The following is a 21882-nucleotide window of genomic DNA, read 5'->3' on the forward strand; positions in this document are numbered from 1 at the left end:
AGGTAATCTCACAATTGCAGAGTTACCTTTCGACCTTAGAACTCTGGCTCGGTCTGTATAAAATCAAAATTAATGTCGCAAAATGTGCTGTCACTATGTTCATCCGAAGAAATATCCCAAGTTTACCTAATTTAATGCTCTTCGGTGAACCCATTCCCTGGGTCTCTTCTTACAAATATCTAGGTGTTTTACTAGACTCAAAATTAACTAGGCAGCCTCACATTCGCAAAATCATAGCGGGTGCTACAGCTGTCAAAACCGCCCTACGCCCTCTTTTAGCTAGTAATAGCGACCTGTCAACTGATAACAAAATCTTGCTCTACAAATCAATGATTAGGCCGGTTCTTACTTATGCGTGTCTCGTCTGGGGCCCATCTGCACTGACTAACAGAAATCATGTCCACATTTTTCAATCTAAAATGCTTCGGCAAATTTTAAAAGCTCCGTGGTTCGTACGGAACGAAGAGATTCATAATGACCTCAAAATTATGCCCATTAATCGCTATATACAGCGACTTTCGGAAAAAGTTTTCAAAAATATTCAACTTGTTGCAAATCCTGTGCTTCATATGCTACCCGTATACGATCCTGCTGTTGCTTCTTCCCGGAAAAGACCCAGAGCGGTTCTTAACAGGGAATATTCAGCTCTTCCATTTAAACGGGCTAGATATGAGCACACTGATAGCCACGTGAATAACTACCTCTCGTTCCTTAACCCCCCCCCGCCTCTAAAGTTCTTTAATGCACACGGCATTAACTCGAGGAACCTCCTTTAACGTTTCTTTAATAAGAAACATCAGAGTCAAATAGGCCTGATTTAAAATACTTTAACTTATCAAATGATGTAAAACTGTAAAAGATTTTTAAATTATAGCTTCTTTCTTCCTTTAAAAAGGAACTTTCTTAGGTGCTTAACAGCGTCCTTTTTGGCCTTTAAATACCACATTGAATAACGGTCAAAAATGAAACTTCTCCCTCCCAGCTGATCACTGGCAGAACTGCTTTTTCGACCTGTAAACAGGTTCCCCCCTCCCTCCCACCTCGAAGAACGCGCATCGGAATTCCCTTGCGTATTCTTCATCTGACGTATGCAAAACATGATTATCAAGGTTCAAGGAAACTTCACCTTTTATTTTTCTAGTCAAAATTTTATAGCTGCCCCTATCTAAATTATTCTGGCCCTTTTTTGGCGCAAAATTAAGACCTTCTGAGTTTTTTGCCTTTTTTTGACTCAGTGTGAAGGCACTTATTCCAAGTCATTCAGCTTATCAAAATTTTACCCTATTTGACAATCCCCTCTTTTTGATGATTTAATTTCCTTTGAAGATGTGGAGGTAAAGGCGCAATTGCCTATGAACTCCGTAAATTGCACTTCCTTCATCCTTGATTCCTTGGGCTATGCCAGCAGAAGACCGACTCGAGTGCCTTGTGTAAGCGCATTGTTTCGGACTTCAAAAATGATACTTTCGTGCTCCGGATATGGATGTAATTCCAGATATGTGAAAGATGGAGGAGTAACATTTCACAACTGAGCTTTTTCTAATGTTTTAAAACCTAATTTTATAAAATGTAGAGGTTTTTTTATCCACTCTACTTACCTTTTTCTAATAAAAAATAGATTTTCTAATTTTATATAATATATGCATACTTGAAATAACATTTAAATAAAAGTATCTTAATATATATGTATGTTTCTAATAACTGTTTTCTGAAAAAAATGTTAAAATTTTAGTAATACAATATAATTTTAATTAGTCTAGTATTCTGCTTTGGCGACATTTTTTATACGCCAACACACTGCTTTGAATGCGTTTGTTTATATATTCTTTGCGTTTGCTCATGCGGACATGTGCGAAGTAGTAATGTATGTATTTAATACTTGGTAATGTTGATGTAACACTATGTAAGAACTGCATAAAATTATGTTTTTTTTAGGGGGGGGACATGAATGACTTTATTTATATCCTTTTCTTGCATCCAAATATAACAAATTTGTTTACCTTCAATCACGTATTTTCTTTCTTATATCATGTTTCTGGCATTTATTCCAATATTAATAATTTGTTAAGTATTAAGAAAATAGCAATTATATAGCAGTTAAATTTCAAAACTTTAATAGTTTTAAGTTTCTTTTTAAAAATAATGAATATTATTTAAATTTTACCTTCTAAAATTATTTAAAATAAGTGTGACTACATTGTGAAACGTGCATAATATATATATATATATATATATATATATTGCTAGTAAAAGGAATATATATATATATATATTTGCTAGTAAAAGGAAGTCTTAATTTACCACCTTTTTGTTTCATAATTTAATTATTTATCACTCTCTCTCTTCCTTTTAACTTATATCTGCTATATTGACATTCATTTTTAGTTCATTTTATTTAATATCTTTCTCACTTTGATTTGCCTACTCTGTAGTTCTCTGTAATACACCGTATTAACACTAAATTTCCTTTTCGTATTAATATTAAATTTCCTTTTTGTACTATTTTCTGTTTTCACTCATTCTTCTTATGTTATCTATTTTTTTTTATTTTTTATTCTGTCCTGAGTACTAAAAAGCCTTCTTTTTTATTTATTTATTTTACTTATTTATTTTTTAGTTTGCTATTAGTTTATTATTTATTATTTAGTTATTAGTTTATTATTTAGTTTGTTCTCTCCAGTTTTTTTAATTTTATTTTAAATTCGGTAGACGCCGATGGACATATTGCAAAATATTATTCTACAGCATGAAAATTATTTAAATTTTAAAAATTAAAATTTAAAATAAAGTAAAATTTTAAAATAAAGTGTTCAATTTTAGGGAAATTATTAATTTTGGCTGGTGTTTATCGATCTAACCTCTTCTGCAAATTCAACGGCAGCTTCTGCGAAATGACGTCTTTCCAAGTTCGCATTTCGAACTGAGAGAAAAGAGAAAAAAAAATCGCCAGCCATGGCGATAGTACGCCAAAGTCTGGATTCAGTTCCATTTCATGCCCAAACTCCTGCAGCCCATTCCTGTGCCACTTTTTCACCCGGTTTTGAATGGCGATGCTCCGTCTAGTATATAACAGGTCTATGGTCAGATGAGTCACGTTTTCAGTTGGTAAGAGCTGATGGTAGGGTTCGAGTGTGGCGCAGACCCCACGAAGCCATAGACCCAAGTTGTCAACAAGGCACTGTTCAAGCTGGTGGTGGTTCCATAATGGTCTGGGCTGTTTTTACATGGCATGGACTCGGTCCTCTGGTGCTACTGAACCGATCATTGACTGGAAATAAATACCTTCAGCTACTTGAAGATCACTTACAGCCATTCATGGACTTCACGTACTCAAACAACGATGGGATTTTTATGGATGACAGTGCGCCATGTCACCGGGCCACAATTGTTCGCGATTGGTTAGAACATTCTGGACAATTCCAGCGAATGATCTGGCCACCTAGATCGCCCGACATGAATCCCATCGAACATTTATGGAACATCATCGAGATATCAGTTCGTGTCCAAAACCATGCACCGTCAACACTTTCACAATTATGGACGTCTATAGAGGCAGCATGGCTCAATATTCCTGCAGAAGACTTCCAACGACTTGTTGAGTCCATGCCACGTCGAGTTGCTGCACTTCGCCGGGCAAAAGGAGGACCGAGAAAATATTAACAGGTATCCCATGACTTTTGTCACTTCAGTGTATTATATTTATATATAGCACTATTCTAACATAGGTATTTTGACAGAAAATCGGACCTTTTCTGAAATAACATACCAATTTTTTTTTTTACGTATTTCGGTTCTACGACTCAAATTATTTCTAAATACTAAATTTTGTAAAATTTGGTGCGAAATTTATGGAAAAATTCAAAAATTTATTTTGGCGCATTTTTTTCAGGTTGCGCCAAGAAACATTATTTGAAAGAAAGACACATCGTTCTTTCTTTCAAATAATTTTCTTTATATTATATTTTGAATTATAATTGTTATTATTTTAAATATATATATATTTTTTTTCTTTTTTGAATTTCATTTTAATTGTTTAAGTTGCATGGTTTCTTTCAAATAACTGCTTTAAAAATTTCTACTTACGCATTCCAACTGCGTCGTTTCCGTAACTCGATAATCCATTTCATCAGTATTTGGTCACAGCCTCTATCAGTCTTTAGTGGCTAGACATTTTGAAGGCATGAGATAAAAAGAAAGACTAGTTTCATCAAGAGGGAAAACGTCCTTAGATGACATCTATATACATCACTGGATAAATTCCTGAATCTTCAAATAATTCGCCTGAGACAGTGGCGTAGCGAGGGGGGGGGGGCAAGGGGTTGTATGATGCCCTGCCAAATGGTCTCCAAACAAGATTCTCATCATATCACTGTATTTTTTTCAGGAGGGCGCCAAAAACGTATTTTGCCCCGGGCGCCAGTTATGCTCACTACTCCACTGGACTGAGATATCATGAGATGCTCCGTTATGATGTTTTATAAAGTAATTTAAATTTATACAACCATACAGTCAAAAGCCAGTCGCTCATCACTTTAATCTGCATATGGTTTTGTCTTTTCCGTTAGCACAAACTCAATTGCTGCTATTTGCTGGTGTATACGTCCAAGTGTTTTCTCTTTGAACACCCAACTACCTTGAAGTACATTCTCCTTTAAATTTTTGCTTTTTTTCCCCTAATTTCCTTCCTTCAGCTCATTTGTTTTCAGTGCTGAGACAAGAAAATTATGATTTTTCGTTTGTTACACTTCCATAAATTTTGCATTGTTGTGAATTTTTTAAATATCAGTAAATCAAATGCGTTTCAGCTGAAGACAGCTTTTCATTTTCTAGACATTTCGATTATAAATAAAGTTTACAGAAAAGTGCAAAGGATTAATATTTGAATTAAAAGATTTTTGTTAAATGAAAAAGAAATAAACCACTCCAGCAGCGCTTATCCTGTACCATCGAGTGATTCGATTCTTATACCGGGTGCAAACAATCTAAATCATATGATTTAGAATTTTTAAGCCTAATTTCTACATTAAAGATTTTTTTTTTTTAAATCTACAACATGAGAGAAAATTACTACTTAAAACATTCTTACTAAGAAGATAATGTAAAAATTTGTATTTATATATATATATTTTAAAAAATACTGTCAACGACTTGTTTGCTTAAAAACATTATGAAAATAAACATCAAACGAACTTTCTCAGTTTTAGACAATTCATTTTAAATTAAGTTAAAGTAAAGTAGCAGACGATAACATTCTTTGGCATTGGCATCAACAGTAGCTTGGCGATTTTTTACGGCCCTCATAACGAAAGTGTACCAAATTATTTAAAAATAAAAGACAAAAAATGTGTGAATTTTATTTGGAATGAGCCTAAATTTCGAAATGTGAAAGGAAAAATCAAAAAAGTTCAATAAAAAAAAAAAAAAAAAAAAAAAGATATTAATAAATATATGCCAAATTCAATTAACATTGAGAAGCTATTTTTTAAAAACTACTCGTACAATTTTTACAAAACTTGGCAGCCTGGCATAATTTGAGTAGTAAAATCGAAATATGTAAAAACAATTGGTATGTTATTTCAGAAAAAGTCCGATTTTGTGTCCAAATACCTATGTTAGAATAGTGCTACATATAAATCTAATATACGAGGGTTGGAACTTTAATAGTGGCAACTATTTATTTACAAGGAATACAAAAGTGATTCATGTCACCATGTTTTACAGTCCTTCAATATAGCCACCAGCATTGTGTACAACCCGTTTCCAACGATGTGGAAGTCGCAGAATACCTGTAGCAGCGCCTGTTTTGTTGATAGTTTGAATGGACCGGTCTACTGCCACAAGAATCTCAGGAACAGTTTGGAAGCGAGTGCCACGAAGTGGTTCCTTCATCTTAGGAATTAAGTCATAGTCACAAGGGCTTAGATCTGGGTAGTATGGTGGATGGTAAAGCACTTCCCAGCCCCATCGCTTGAACAAATCAGTCACAGCTTGCGCTGCATGCGGCCGAGCATTGTCATGCAAAATGAGAGGAGTGTTCTGCAGAAAGTGTCGCCATTTTTTTCTCAAAGCTGGTCGGAGATTGTGCTCCAAAAATGAGCAGTAATACTGAGCAGTGACGGTCTGCTGTGGATGACACCATCACAGTCGTACACGAGAATCACCGTAACTTTCACATTGCTGGGGTTCTGACGAAATTTCGAACGTCGTGGTGATCCGTGATGACGCCATTAGTTTGATTGACATTTCAGTTCTGGCTGGTACGATCAGGCCCAAGTCTCATCCAGCGTAATAATACGGCATAAAAAAGCATCTCCTTCGTGCTCATAGCGCTCCAAGTGGGTTTGGGCAGCATAGTATCGTAGCCATTTCTGCATTTCCGTCAATTGATGTGGAACCCATCGCGAAGCAATTTTTCTCATGGACAGGCATTCCTTCAGAATGTGCGCCACAGTCGTACACGCCAATCCTGTTTGTCCGGCCAGCTGACAAATCGTTTGGCAGCGATCACTGTCCATTAGTGCGGCAACAGCTTGCACGTCTGCATGGCTGACATTCGGACGACCTGGCCACAGCATGTCTGCCATGTTTTGGCGTCCTTCATTGAATGCTTTCACCCATCTTGCTACGATTCTGTAAGGCAATGCAGATTCCTCGCAAGCCTCTTGAAACCCTTGATGACACTCTCGTGCTGTACGACCTCTGGCATATTCAATTTTTATGCAACATCGTTGTTCTTGTTTTGAGAACATCCTGACAACACTTACTTTAGACCGCGAGCTAATACAAGGATCCGTTCTTCGCGTCACTCCGCATGCGCATGACGTAGGCAGTACGAGTCTTTTTGCTGAGAGGTAAGGTAGGTATGTAGTTTACGTGTGGTATACGCGATATTCTTTAGTTTTGTTGCATAGCGTTTTTTCAGCTGTGTTGCCACTATTAAAGTTCCAACCCTCGTATATCCTAAGTCATGCTTTTGAGACATGAAAAACGCAGCAATTTGAATTCTGTCAATCGGCCCAGCAGAACGAGAAACTTGTCCAATTTTATTATTTTGCGCAGTGTATCTAGAGCCATAAAATTTTCAATCACGTACGTTTTCACCCGAATATGGGCATCTTTAAGTCTAAATGTGGAATTTGTTTTACTACCTATTTCATATTTTGTAAAGCATTTATGAGTTTATGATTAAGAAACTTAACAATTTCAAAGCGAGCAATGGCAACACTGTACATTAAAAATTCTAAAGATATGCCCTTTTAAATATTTTGCGATATTGCTGTTGGATTGAATTTTATAGTTTCAGTGCGAAGAACATGATATTGTTACGAAATGTCCAGGCGCGGTAAGATAGCTTCCCCGCAAAGCAGGTTTAGAGCTGCCATAAAATGCCAAAAGAAGGCAGGGTTGCCACATTTGACGAAAAATAGCCCATTTGGCGGCATCATCGGTGATATGCCATGGACGGATGGAGAACCTTCTGGAACGAATTCTTACCGGTTTAGCCCAGTGTGTTCTCGAACACAAGCCGAAAGCTATATAAACCCTGCTGGTACCCGAAGAGTTAGTAAGTCTGTGCGGAGTCCAACGAGTTGATAGTCAATGAGTGCCGAGCTGGTTGCCAAGCGCACCAAAAGAGTCTCTTAGTGTATCGTTGAGAGAGTGTGTTGAGCTTTGGGAATGATTGAATCAGGAGCTGTACTCTTGTATATCGTCGAGTGCATCGTGAATTGTAGCATGGAGACTCTCGAGAGTATGTGGAGTTCCGGGAATGACCAAGCAGAGTCGGGAACTGTACTCTGATGCTTTGCCGTGAAGCTGTTTCCACCTTTATAGCCTGATAGTGTGAAGGCTCTGTTGCTGATTGTGTTAGTGTGTGTATAGTTCTTCGACAACTGTAAAAATGTGTTTTGGAGCTGTCCTGAAAATACTGGCCAATAAAGTGTGTTTTGATACTTCATAAAGTATCGTCGCTACTCACACCAAACCCTGTACGTACGTAACGTAAAGGAACAAAATAATGCAACAATATTTAATAAATAAAAGTAACACACAAAAAGTTTAAAAAAAAAATAACCTCTTTGGGCATAATATAAAATCTGAAGGCTTTCAGATTTCGGATGACTTTACTTAATCTTGTCTAAACAGCACAATAAAGATCTGCAGTAATGGTATGGCCACACTCCAGATACTGGATCAGGACAACAAATCACAGCTCACACCTCCAAGCGAGACGACTTTTCTAAACGTCTTGCCATTTTCAATTGGTCTAACACATCTGCAAACTTACTCTACCTATCCGCACAACTGTTGCCATCTGCCTACACTCTGGGGATAACGAAAATTACTTTTCACATACTGTTGTTTGTAACCATTTCTTTCGAATCAATCTACGTATGCTTTCAACAATGGTATTACATATAATGTGGGTAAATAATATCCAAATAAATAAACAAAGTTTTAAAAATGATTCTTTACTTTCTTTCTAAGGATATTAATTATTATTTACTGGTTACTATTCAAATCATGAGCTCTTTTATTTAGAATTGATCCATGCTTTCGTTTTTAACTTCTCCAAGTTTTTCAAAAAATTTCCGATTTTCCATTACTTTCTGAAGTTTTGATTTTTTCAGACCTTCCAGCTAAATGGGAATCCTGCACATAATTATGTTTTAATTTATATGGAAACTCTATTTTCACATATGCTTTAATTGTCACCCAAGCATCAAAACAGTGATGAGATGCAAGCCTTGTCTGTTTCAGACTGTTCAGTGTTCAACCTTTGTAGAGTTGCATCTGCAGTCTTCTTGTTTTAAATTTTTATTGTTTGCAACAGGAGTACATATGCTGAATGATTATTTATATCACTTCTGTTGCAGACACTGTTGTGCAGACTCTTAGCCTGAATTTAACAAGTTAATGTGAACTTCAAATTATTAACCAGAATAAATGATTGAAGTATTTTTTGATATATTTTTGAAATAAAAAAATCTGCAGAATTGTTATTTAAAAAAAATAATTATTCATATTTTGTATGGTGTTTAAAAAAATCAAGATGTTCTCGTTTTGAAATAATTTAATAATCTAATTACTATTTTATTCATTAATAAATCATCGGATTTATTTATGAATAAACTACTCTCAGTGTAAATTAATTCTATTAGAGAATAAATATAAAAAAAGCATGACAGCAAGCTAATATTACAAACTTAAATCATTATGAGTTAAAATGCAAGACATTTAGCAAAAAACTTTATTTTTAAAAACTGCTTCATTTACAGAAACACAAAGAATCTGAGAGACATTTATACATAACAAGAAAATCATATATTTGAAGGGGCAGGGGAGAAAAATCAAGCTTATGTTGAAATATTCCATATATTTATATATGTGCAAGTGTTAAATTTAAAATCGAAAGCTGTACGAAAACCACAACTACAACAGTTTTAAGTATACCTGGCTAAAAGTGCCTGGTTTTAAAAAATAAAGCTGCTTCAGACGTGACTCAAGAACACGTTTATATAAATTAATGAGTGTAAAGATATGATACATACATTCAGAAACTTCCAAGTATTTTTCTCACTAGGATTCCCATTTATGCAGATATATGAAGGCTAAGGAGAACATGCATAGTTGAAGTCCAACCCAGCCGAAGGACATAAAATTACAATTTAGCTTCAGCAAAAGCATTAGTTTATTATACAATGTGCTGCCAATGAGGCAGAATATATTACCTGAAATGGAAGCCATTCACCTGAGCACTTGATACGTTTTTCAAATCATTCATATACATTGTGCATTGTTTTTAAAACCTTTGTTTTGTTATCAGTGGTGTAGCTAATGTGTGTGTAGGGGGGGGGAGAGAAAATTAATATTCCAAGGAAAGTACAAGTAAGCTTAGAGGCTTCTTCCTTTCACATCAAAATAAAATATAATTCTCTTTACTATAATTTTGTTTTCTTATACTTTTATTAAAAGGCAATTTCACTCTTTTAACACTTTTCCTCGCCCCCACCCCAACTTGAATCACCATTAGTAGACATTTATCATCAAAAGTTAAGAAATGAGAGAGTGCATTTTTTATATACTCAATGATATAACATTGCTTATTTAGCCCATATTTCTATATAACATATTACAAAATCTAATTGAGGTTACCTTTGTGTTATGTTTGATTATTAATTCAGTAAATGAATATAATTAAAAACTGCTTAAAATTCATGACAGCAACTAAAAAAGGAAATATATTATATTTTAGAGCTTAATTATAGCTGACAGTTCTAAGAACTATTGAACACATACAATTTGTCTCAGGCTGAATTTGCAATGAAAGAACAGGTTGGCTGTATCCCTCTTTTAGCAGTTTATCACTGTGTTATATGAAAAGAGGCAGTGTTCCTTAGGAAAGGGCAGACTGTTTCCCAATGTAAAAACAAATTTATATTAGTAAAAAGTGTCATTAATTAACATTTTATTTGTATTTACTATAAGGTAAATAGAAATTATCCGTGTTTGTTTTGAATTTTTTATACCAAACCAGTGAAATATGCATATAATTAAAAAAAAAAGATTCCCTTTCGTGCCCACCCCCAAAAAGGCTTCAAAACCAATAAGCTACACCACTGTCAACAAGATCCATAATGAAATAAGCAAATGGGAAAGAAATCGGACATGTTTTCAAAGATTGCAAACACAGAAAACAAGAAAGAAAGAAAAAAAAAAAAAAAAAAAAAAAAAATTATTGCACACAATCAAATACAGTTCATAATAGTAATAATGACTGAGTTCAGGCAGTAATGAACCATACAAAAAAATGAAAATAACATGCTGCACCTCAGTGACATTTATTTAAAAAAAATGTTCCCATTCTGAAATACTTCAGAAACGTCTAATTATAAGCCTTTTGCAATGATAAGAATTTGAAGCAACATTTGATACTTACACCAAACGCTTTTTCATAAACACTCAAATAAAGCTTTTTTTTTCCCTATCTCTAGCACTTTAAATAATAGGTTCGATATTTACAATAGTAGCAACACAAGAATCTAGGCATTAGCATTCACATAAAAGAAACTAAAAGGCTTAATTTAAACTAAAATAATAACAAAGTTTAGATGCAACAATTTGCTTTGGAATAATAGCTCATTTTATGTAAATTAAACAAAATTTCCAATAAATGAAAGTTGTGCTATTTATTTAAATGTGGTGGAAACAACAATTTTCCAATTATTAATGCTCATACAAATTAAAATATTTACAAAAGAATGTCTAAATGATTTTATTTTTAATATATAAATCTTAAATTATTTATATAAATATCTGTACACATACAATATTAAATGATGCAGCAATGTAACATCATAAAACAGATACAGTAATTTACAAGGAAATTTTACATGGATTGAAAGAAAAATTTACCAAATAAACACTTTTTTAAAATGCACATACAGACAACAAATCATGCAATCTGGCTCTGCCAATTGCTCTTTTCTTATTATCAAAGTATAGTTCATGAAAAACATTCACGAATCCATAACACAAAATGAGCAGATTCATGAGGTGGTTCAATTGAAATAGTATTTACAATTCAAAAATATACTATGTTCTAATTTATTTCTAATTGTAAAACTTTAAGTCTGCTTTAAGAATAACATTAAATATTGAGGAGGTAGATGCCTGTAGTGTGCAATATACCACTAAATACTTCACTAATGACCTTTTACAGATTATATTTGACTTAAACAAATTCAATGAAAAAATTTTTTCAACAACAATTTTATAATGCTTGAGCATAATTAACAGCAAAAACTGCACAACAAAATAACATTTTATTATTAAGTATTAATGTGCGGGCAGGATGGGTGTCTATTATAGGATAAAAACCTAATTTTTCAAACGATACTATTATCAGCTTTGTTTATATTACAATGATAGATCAATCTTAACAGTAATTATTTCTAACATTAGAAATACCTTTAGGAAAATTTTTATCCTTTTTGCTTCTTTGAATAAAAACAATCTATAGTTTAAACCAGTTCAAATACCTGAATTTTTTCATACCCATAAATTTACATTCTATATCATTTTTCTTTGATTTAATCCATTTCAAAACAAAATCAATATACTGAATTTATGCCAAAAGTTACGGTATAATTTTATAAGTGAAGCTAATACGGTAAAAAATCACTTAAGTGAATATAAAGATATTTTAGAACTAGATCTTTGATTGAATATTCATCCGTACCTGATACTTTGTTTCTGGTAGTTTGAAAGAAAACTTCATGATACTCTATTGCAATTTTTTTTTTTTTTAAATTTAACTTTTAGGATCTAAGTTTTTTATTATCAAAAAGGAATTAAGACTTAACAATTGATTAATGATTGTTTTAGCTAACATTCGATGTTTTAAAATCCTGAAGTAAATAACACCCTGAGCATGGTAGGTAACAGTATGTTTAACAAACCTTGGCCTAAACTTCACTTTGCTCCATAGAACAAATACATAAAGCTCAGTTCAAAGAAACCAGACTTAAGTGTGTGCAATATATTAGATCAGAGAGTTCATCACAGTTCAACCTTTTCAAAAAATGACAAATAAAGGCATAAGAAAATTTAATGCTCACATTTCTCAATTTATTTATTTAAAAATATTAGATAATGGCAGTATTTTGCTTCTGAATAGTACAGAGGAAACACTAATATGAACTGATATATATATATATTAAAAAAAAAAAAACATTTATTATCACTTAACAAACGAAAGAAAATGACTTGTGACCATCACACTTATGTTTAAAGGAAAATGCTGCAATAATAAATAATACACATATGAATATAGCCATAGTTCTTCACTGTACACAAATATATTTTTCGTTTTCCCTTTGCAAGATGCCACTGGTCTTATTTATTCATTAATCACTTAACCATTAAGAACAAATTTAAAAAAAAAAAATAATTTGGCTTCATTTTTCAAAATTAGCTACTGCAAAACACTCCTATTAGTGCACCCATGGAAAATGCATAAGGAAGCTGCAAATATGTTACTAAGAAAAATCTTGGCTTGTATTAAATAATTTTTTTTTATCACTTCTCTTCAAACCATCACACAGAATACTGGAAACTTTCTTTGAAATGCAATGTAAATTTACAGATTCGAGCATCCCTCTTGGCTACGCCTGATTAGAAGTCACCGGAGATTCTTCATGATTTAACACATACACATGCAAAATTTACATGTGTCATATAATAAAAGCCATGCAAAGGGATAGGCTCGCAACTCTACATAAACAAAAATTGCTGCTACACTATGTACAAAAAGATCATGTCTTCCAGTTGATGGAACCTTGAGGAAGTGACCGCGGTGGGATCATGTCCAGCAAATACTGGCGTTGTAATTCTGCAGAGCTCATAGGAGATTTACCAAGAAGCTGATATGAATATGCCTGAGCAGCCAGTAATGGAGCAAATGGCAACATGTGGGCTGGTTGAGGTTGGGGCATTGTCTGTGCAAAATGTTGCAACTGTTGTGCCTGTGCATGGAGAAGAGACTGATGAGCTGCACTCAACTTTGGTAAGTGCTGTAATAATGAAGCAGAGTTTACCATGGCAGCCTGAGAATTATTCCCACTGCTGCTAGAACCCATTTTAGACATAAGACCATGCACCGGACTGTGTGGTGCAGGAGGTGTTGGTATTGAAGGTCCACTTGATGTAACAATAGCAGGGGTAGGAGTAGAACAAGGGGTATGAGTAGGAGAAATGCCAATAGGAGGAGGACTTGGCATGGCTTGGGACATTCGCTGTTCTATCTCTTGCTCCTGTTGCAAGGCTTTCACAAAAGCAGTTTTTAAACGATTTGTGTGCTCTGCTTTTAAAGCTTTCTTGATATTTGATGTAACACATGTTTCACAAATAACTGAAGGCTTGTGCATACGAGATCGGCCTGCATCTTGCCACTTCCATACTGGGCTAAAATCAGTACCGCACTGAACACATTCAAAAGGCTCTGGTGGAGGACGATTGATGTTTGGATCCTCTGTTATGAAATCAACAACCTTTTCAAGTCCCAGCAGACAAATAAATTCTTGATTGTTAGCATTTGGAACAAAATGCATTTCTGGTGGAGGTGGTTTAGGAGGTGGAATTTGTAAAAGAGTTTTCTCCAATTGTTTTCGTAATGCTAATTTTGCAGCTGCTTGCCTTTGAGCTGGAGTCTGGTTATCTAATCTTTCTAACTGAGATTGTTGTATTGTTGAAGATGGTGATGGACAAGCTTGAGGTGTAGCCTAGACAAATGTAAAATAACATATTACTGAAAAGTACACTTTAAAATTATTATTAGCCATATTTCAATAATGCATCTGATTTAATTATAAATCAAAAGTAAAGGACAAGCTGATATTATAATAAGTCAAATAAAATGTGCTCTTGTAACAGTTGTTTCTTCCTTGGCTGGACTATATTTTCACTCAATTGTGCATCATAGAACAAAACAGCTCACCTCAAAATAATTATAACTGTAATACAGAGAAGACAGCTGTAATATAGAGAAGAGCTGGTATATACTAAATATAGTAATATAGAAAAGATACTCATTATTCAAATGTTATTTTCAAAAACCAATATCTGATATTGATTACGGACTATATTTTGCACATCATAAAATATTAATATTTATAAATAAAATGTTGACTTAAAGCCTTTAGAACATTAATTTACAACAAGATGAATTCATATACTTGGACATGAAATTTTTGCCACCAAAGTTTTTTTCCTCATTTTCTCATGAATTTATTAGAAATTTTTAAGACTATAAAATTAGATTTTACTTTTCTTCTGCTCAAAAATTATTAGTATCTGCATAATTCAAGCATATGTAACTTCAAAAATGATGCTACTTGATTATGAAATTAGTTGAATGAAACCTTATGAACATATATTCTTGTTACTTTCAAAAACAAATTAATGTTTATGTAATGTAATGTAAACAGAATATTTCATGCAACACATCACAAAAATGAGCATTGCACTTGTGTCTTACTTCAAATAATAATGAAATTTTGGATATTCCATCTATTTTAAAAGAAACAGAGAAAGACAAATATGAAGCATGTTTTTAAAAGCATGCTGTTAAGTACTATGAGGGCAGATCAAAAAGTAAGTTGCACTTCCAAGTTATGACCATTTATTGAATTGTCAATACAAAAGCAACACTTCTATGTCAGCATACAATGTAAATTCACTTTTCCACATAGTTCCCAAGACACTCTAAACATTTCTCCGAACAAACAACCAACTTTTCGATTTCGGATACATAGAAATCTCCTCCAGCACCATATAACCAAATGCAACTGCTTTCATCTTTTCATCATTTTGGAATCACTGTCCACCGAGATGCTTTTTAAACTTAACAAAAACATAAACGCAACACCTCACAAGGCTCACCAAACGTGTGACCTGCTGCAGCGATTTAAGTGGGAGGTTTGGCAACATCCTTCATACAGTCCTGATTGAGCACCATGTGACTTTTTATGGGTTCATATACAAGGGAAATTATAAGTTCTGTCGTATTTTAAATAGGCAGGTGATTTTTCTTATAAATAAAAAAAAATCTGGCTAGTGAGTCAATCGGATTTTTTTTTGTTTTTTTAGCTGCTGTATAATATAAAAGGTGCCCTTTTTTACCATTCATCATTTACTTGTAATATTTAAAGGGAAAAACATGTCGGTAGATAAAGTGCATTTACGACACTGCATTTTATATGAATTCCAAAAAGGAAGCAACGCATCTGTTGCATGTAAAAATTTATGTGCGGTATTTGGAAAAGATATTGTAAATGTTCGTACTTGTCAAAGATGGTTTAGCAAATTTCGTTCTGGGGACCTGAGCCTCAAAGAAAGTGTTCGATCTGGACGACCATCCAAGATCGATAATGATGTTTTGTGATCCATGTTGGAAAATAATCCACATTTAACAAGTCGAGAAATTGCAGAAGAGTTTGGCATTCATCATACAACTGTTGGAGATCACATTAAATCTCTTGGGTTTGTGTTAAAGCAAAGTGTTTGGGTTCCACATGAATTAACGGAAAAGAATTTGTCTGATCGTGTAAGAATATGTTCATCACATCTGATTAGACACAATGTGGAGCTGTTTTTGGACAGGCTGGTTACTGGAGATGAAAAGTGGATTCTTTACGAGAATATTAAAAGAAAAAAATCTTACTGCAAACCAGGAACATCATCAACAACAGTTTCAAAACCAAGTATCCATCAACGAAAAGTACTGCTTTGTTTGTGGTGGGACAGGAAAGGTCCAGTGTATTACGAGTTGATGAAACAGGGAAAAAACATCAACGCGGATCTGTACTGCAATCAGCTGGATAAATTGAATGCAGCTATCAAAGAAAAAAAGGCCAGCATTAGCGTCCAGAAAAGGAATAGTGTTCCATCACGATAATGCTCGCCCGCATACTGCAGTGGTGACACTACAAAAATTGAATGCGTTAGGATGGGAAATCCTTAGTCACCCCCCGTATTCACCTGACATTGCACCCTCTGATTATTACCTGTTCAGATCTATGCAAAATTATGTAACGGGAAAAAAATTCAAGTCTTTTGAAAGTGTTTCTAAGGCAGTTGCTGACTATTTTAACTCCATGGATGAGAACTTCTACAAAACAGGAATTTACAGGTTACCTGAAGATGGCAACAGGTTGTAACACATAACGGAGCATATATAATTGATTAATATTAAACACATATTTTTATAAATGAATTCAAATATTTTCTTTAAAATACGACAGAACTTTCCCTCCAACCCAATAGTTTGGGACCATGATTGTATATCAGTAATATCAGTCCCATGTGTTGTAATCTGAGCACATGATCAATAATCTTTAAAATTTTATAACAGGATATTAGAGATAAATTATTTTATATAACGTTTTCAATTAATTATTGTTTCACTCCTTTTCCTTTTTTAAATCATTTTTATAACTTCCTTATCATTTTATTATTTAATTATAACATTGTTAATATTTTGAAATTTATTAAATATGAATTTCAATTTTTGGTCTTCGTGAAAAATTAGTTCTAAATTTCTTACTTTGTGTCTTTACTGATAATTTTTCAGCAGCTTAACCCATTAACCGCCAAAACTGTAAGGAATGATTCTTTTCTCATGAAAATAATAACAAATATTAAATTAAGCATTTATAACATAAATTTACATTGAAAATTTAAAAAATGCCTTTCCTTGTGGAAAAAGGTGAGTGTTGCATTCGTGCAATGTCAGCGGAATAAGACTACGGATGTTTAGTGAATAGGATTGTACTCGTGCGATGTTTTCTTTGAGTAGAGCACTGGATTACTTTTTAGCTACATAACGTTTCATAAATCTACAGATCACTTGTAATTAATTTAATATTAAAATATACATTTTATTTCTTTTACAAATACAGATTATTTCGATTGAATGATTCAAGCATGAAAAGCTTCACTGCAATCATGATGTAAAGTTACATTACATACTTTCATCTATAAACAGTCTGGCTATGGCACTCTTTACTACGAAGTCTTTTGTTATCATTGGACTTTACGATAAAATGTCTGCCATCTCCATGCAGTGGTTTCTGAATGCTGAATTTACTAGGTCTTCATGTTGCTGATCTATTTCTAGCTAATTCTACAATCTCAATAGGAGTTTGCAAAAGGAATAATGCAATCTCGTGCCTGAAATCTAAAAAAGACTTTTCATTTCCAGTAGTAGAAAGTCGTGATATTTAGTAAGTTTATTTACATTCTCACCTTATGTAATTTATCAGTATTGTCAATTTGACTACTGTGAGCTAAAGGCAAATTCTGCTTCATATTCCTGTACTGCAAACACGATATCGATTCTCGTACAATAAGAACAGAAATGTCCTTATCAAGAGACCAATACATTTCTTCTTGAGGTAAAGAAGGATATCCCGTTAGCAATAATATTCCAATAAATCTACCCATATAAGCTTCAGATGCAATAAATTCTGGGAATCTTGTTGAGCGTATACATTTGTCTGTTCAACAAGAAGAGAGTAAATGTCTAACTAAAAAGAAAATCGAAAATCTCTCCAATAGTCTTACCTTGTATTTTGTCTTTTGTAGTTTCTGTTCTATCTCTTTCTTTTTTTTCTACCTGAGACATAACTGGCAGTTCCTTTTTTATCCATTTCAAGTTTTCAGCTTTTTAAACTTTTTGTATTACTACCACTGCTTGTAGGAGGCTGAAACTTACTTCTTACATGAATTTCAACTTCCCTAGCAATATCATTTGGTAAAATATCATTACCAATATTTAAAACGTTGCCGCTCCCTTTTTCTTCATCACTAACTTCTGCAATTTCTGGGGGAACAACAACAATATCAGTTTCATTCTGGTCATTATTAACATTATCATCGTCTGTTTCTTCATCAAAAAATCTTTGAAGAGCTTTTTCTAATGTAAGATATCTTGCTATATAGGCATTTTTAAAGCAGCCAGAACATCGAGGAATGAGTAAAAAAGGAGATTACTCGTTTCCTGATGATGATGATGCACCTGTTTTCCCTTCCTTCCCAACACAAATATAAACATCTGAATGATGTAATGTTCTGATAAACGGTGACCTTGACTAAAAATAGATCATTCATAAAGACGGCGATTCTCTCGTTAAATATTTTCGGCAAAAATATCCGGTCTAAGATGTTTTTAAAATTTTGCTTAAAGTATGAGATTAATTATTATAAATAAAATAATTGTTGAAGGCAAATATTTTTTTTACAGAAATAATATTCATAATATTCCCTACACACAATCATCTGCTGGTATAAAATATCTTACATAGTTATATTCACACGCATTTATTTTGATCGTCGCGTCAACGCAACACCAGCGGCTAATGGGTTAATGCAAAGAAATACTAGGGCATGTTTATACATTTTTTTGTAAAGTTTTGTAATTAATAATATTTTATATATACCCTGCATTCGAAATATTCTACTTCAAGCCATGGTCCAGCAAAAGGATCCCGGTTTTATTCCACAGTTGCTTAAGATCACCAATGCCTACTTTACAAATGTTTTAATTTTTTAAAAAATGCTTTTCACACACACACTAAAGAAGACCAATTTTCAAATAATGTCAATAATTGTTTAAATAAAAGTTTTCTTTCCTTTTCCCCAATTAATTGGGAAGTCCTTGAATACGAGAAAGAAAAAATGACAACAAATTTGTTATGCAGTTTTTAAAAAAAATTATTTATTTAAATTTCAAACTATTGCTTTTCCAAAAGTACTGAAAATCTGGCATTTTCAAATACTTTCAAGGAATATATGAACTTTAAATTAAGACTACTTTAACATGCTTTGATTCAATTATCTAATTCACTAAATACAATCTTTTAAAATGTACCAATATAAAAAAAAGTACATTTAGTTTTACAAACCTGAGTCATAGGTATCTGATGTTGATTACTTGGAACAGGCTGTTGCATATTATGCAGATTGTAACCCATCACCATATTTGGAGGTGTTGTAACTGGAGTTCGAGAGACAGAATTATGACTGGGTCTCATCATTCCAGCTATCATATTAGAAGACACTGTGGAACTTGCACTGGTGCTGCTCGCTCTTTGTCCAATAAGTGGCGGAGGACCACCATGAGCATTTTGACTGCACATCTAAAATCCAGATATAAAAGCTTGGGTATAATATGCAGTGTAAGATACAGTAACTGCATTAACATCAAACATGTAAATGAAATGCTTTATGGTAAAAATAAAAAATACAGAAATATTCCTTTATTTGATTTTAAGAAATGAGGTATCACAGATTTTGTTTCTTCAGGGTTAAATTATCAATAAAATATAGGATATTTTCTTCATACAAAAGTAATAATGGAAACAAAAAGGAATAAATTCTGAATTACCCCTTTTTTGCCCATATACCTCTATTCATTGAAATGGGGTGATGCAATTTAAATTTTGGGGACCCGGGGAAACGATAGTCAGGTTTGTTTTTATAAAATATAGAAAAGGCTTACTTTTGCATGCTTGAAAATAGTCATTCTTAATGTATTTTGAATGAAATAACCTTAAAAACTTTGCTTAGCCTATTGTAAATATATTTTTTCATTCAAATTGCATAACAGAAATATTACACGTCCATAATTTGAAAACGATAATTACATTTTACAGCAAGACTAAAATAAATGGCATACGGCACATTTCCTTCCCAACACAAAATCAAACAGGATAGAGGAGGGGGGGGGAATAAACTTGCACAGAATGGCAAAAACTCAATTGGTATATACTTTAACATTAAAAAAATATATATATTTCAATGCCATTTTTCATTTATCTTTAGAGAAATAATGTTCAAATTTTAACTGATAAATGTATCAATAACAAGAAGATTTACAGCCTATTTCTGCATACAAACACATTGCAATCACTTGTTTAGTTTAGAAAAAAAGAATTTACTTTTAAATGCTAATAAAAAAATACATTCATTTAAAAAGAAATACAAACAGAGTCACTCTTAATTTACTTCGCTTTAAAGTGAGAGAACATGGAGAATGATAGCAAACGAAATATTTGTGAGAATAATTAAAATTCATTAAAAGAAATTCTGAGTCTCATAAAAGGTTGGATGATTACACTATAAAAGTTGAAAATTTATGAACACTAAGCTATTAAAATTACACAGAGATTCACTTTGAATTGCAATGAAATTCATATTTATTAAAATCAGATTCCTCTCAGTAAAATAGGTACTCTCCCGTTATCAGGACCGGATTCAGAAATGTAGGTAAGTATATACATGTGGGTGTTTATATGTGTGTACACATGCATGCATACATGCATACATTTTCGTGTACTATATGCATGCATACATTTTCAGAATCCGGTCCTGATAATAGAAGCGCACTGTAAAATATCTTAAAGTTAAAAATGATCTAAAATCTTCAAAAATGGAATTAAGCTAAATGCTATTATTTTTACATAAGGAGTGAAAAATCAATTGCATTGATAAATAAATATAAAAACATATATAGTACTATTTAAAAGCATATAGAGTATCAGGAGTACAAATAAGTCTTCGTCTTTTCTCTCTGTCTTATTAGAAACTTGGCATTTATTCTGAATGAATGTTTATGATATGTTTTATTCATTCATGTTTAGTTCAATATCTTGCATTACATTGTATCCATCACTAGCCACAACTTTTTCTCAACTTTCAGGCAGTGTATGGATATCGCGGACGAATGCTTCATCTTTCAAGATCACTTCTTCATTAATTAATCCAATTTTTGGTATCTTCATATGATATGAAGTGCTACTTCATATCATATAGGAGTACAGGCCATGCATTTGAAACTAGTAATATCAAATGATGATGATGTTTTTAATTATGGCAAAGCACACTAGGGCTATCTGCCTAAAGGGAGGGATGCCTTTGTGAAGGACTTTCTAAGGGAAACAGGCTCGTATACACGTTACACATGAGGAAAACCACGAAAACACCCATGCAGCCAGCCCGTTCGCGGGATTCGAACCTCGGACTGAACTACCAGTGTTCAGTGACTTTACAGTAATATCAAAAGGAGCAATGTCTGGCGAATATAGCGGGAGGGGGAAAACTTCTCATCTGAATATTTCTGAGTAAATTTTGCAACATGTGGAGCATTATCATGCAGGAGAATAATTTGTCATATTTGTAGTAGGCACATTTATCTTTGAGTGCTCAGCTCAATCTTATCAACTGTGTTCGATAGAGAGCGTTCCATTCGGTCTGAGCAACTCAAAAAACATGACACCAAGTTAAGCCCACCATATACACAACATGCTTTTTTCTTCCCCCAGT

The 21882-nt window shown here is 33.2% G+C and overlaps 1 protein-coding gene across 3 annotated transcripts in view; it reads right to left on the reverse strand.

The window, feature by feature from the left end:
- Positions 1-9236: 9236 nt before the first annotated feature.
- LOC118192109 (transcriptional repressor p66-beta-like) overlaps positions 9237-21882 on the reverse strand; it is a 132236-nt gene continuing 119590 nt past the window's right edge. For all 3 annotated transcript variants that reach the window (XM_085821988.1, XM_035363957.2, XM_035363345.2), the window contains exons 5-6: positions 19464-19697; positions 9237-14282 (exon numbers count right to left, since the gene is read on the reverse strand). In XM_085821988.1, the coding sequence (XP_085678114.1) occupies positions 13317-14282; positions 19464-19697 (1200 nt within the window). In that variant the 3' untranslated portion in view covers positions 9237-13316. The remainder of the gene's footprint in view (positions 14283-19463; positions 19698-21882) is intronic.

This window comes from Stegodyphus dumicola, chromosome 8 (assembly GCF_044657685.1).
Source record: "Stegodyphus dumicola isolate Sdum_Otavi_A_Nest chromosome 8, ASM4465768v1".
NCBI classification, from domain to species: domain Eukaryota; kingdom Metazoa; phylum Arthropoda; class Arachnida; order Araneae; family Eresidae; genus Stegodyphus; species Stegodyphus dumicola.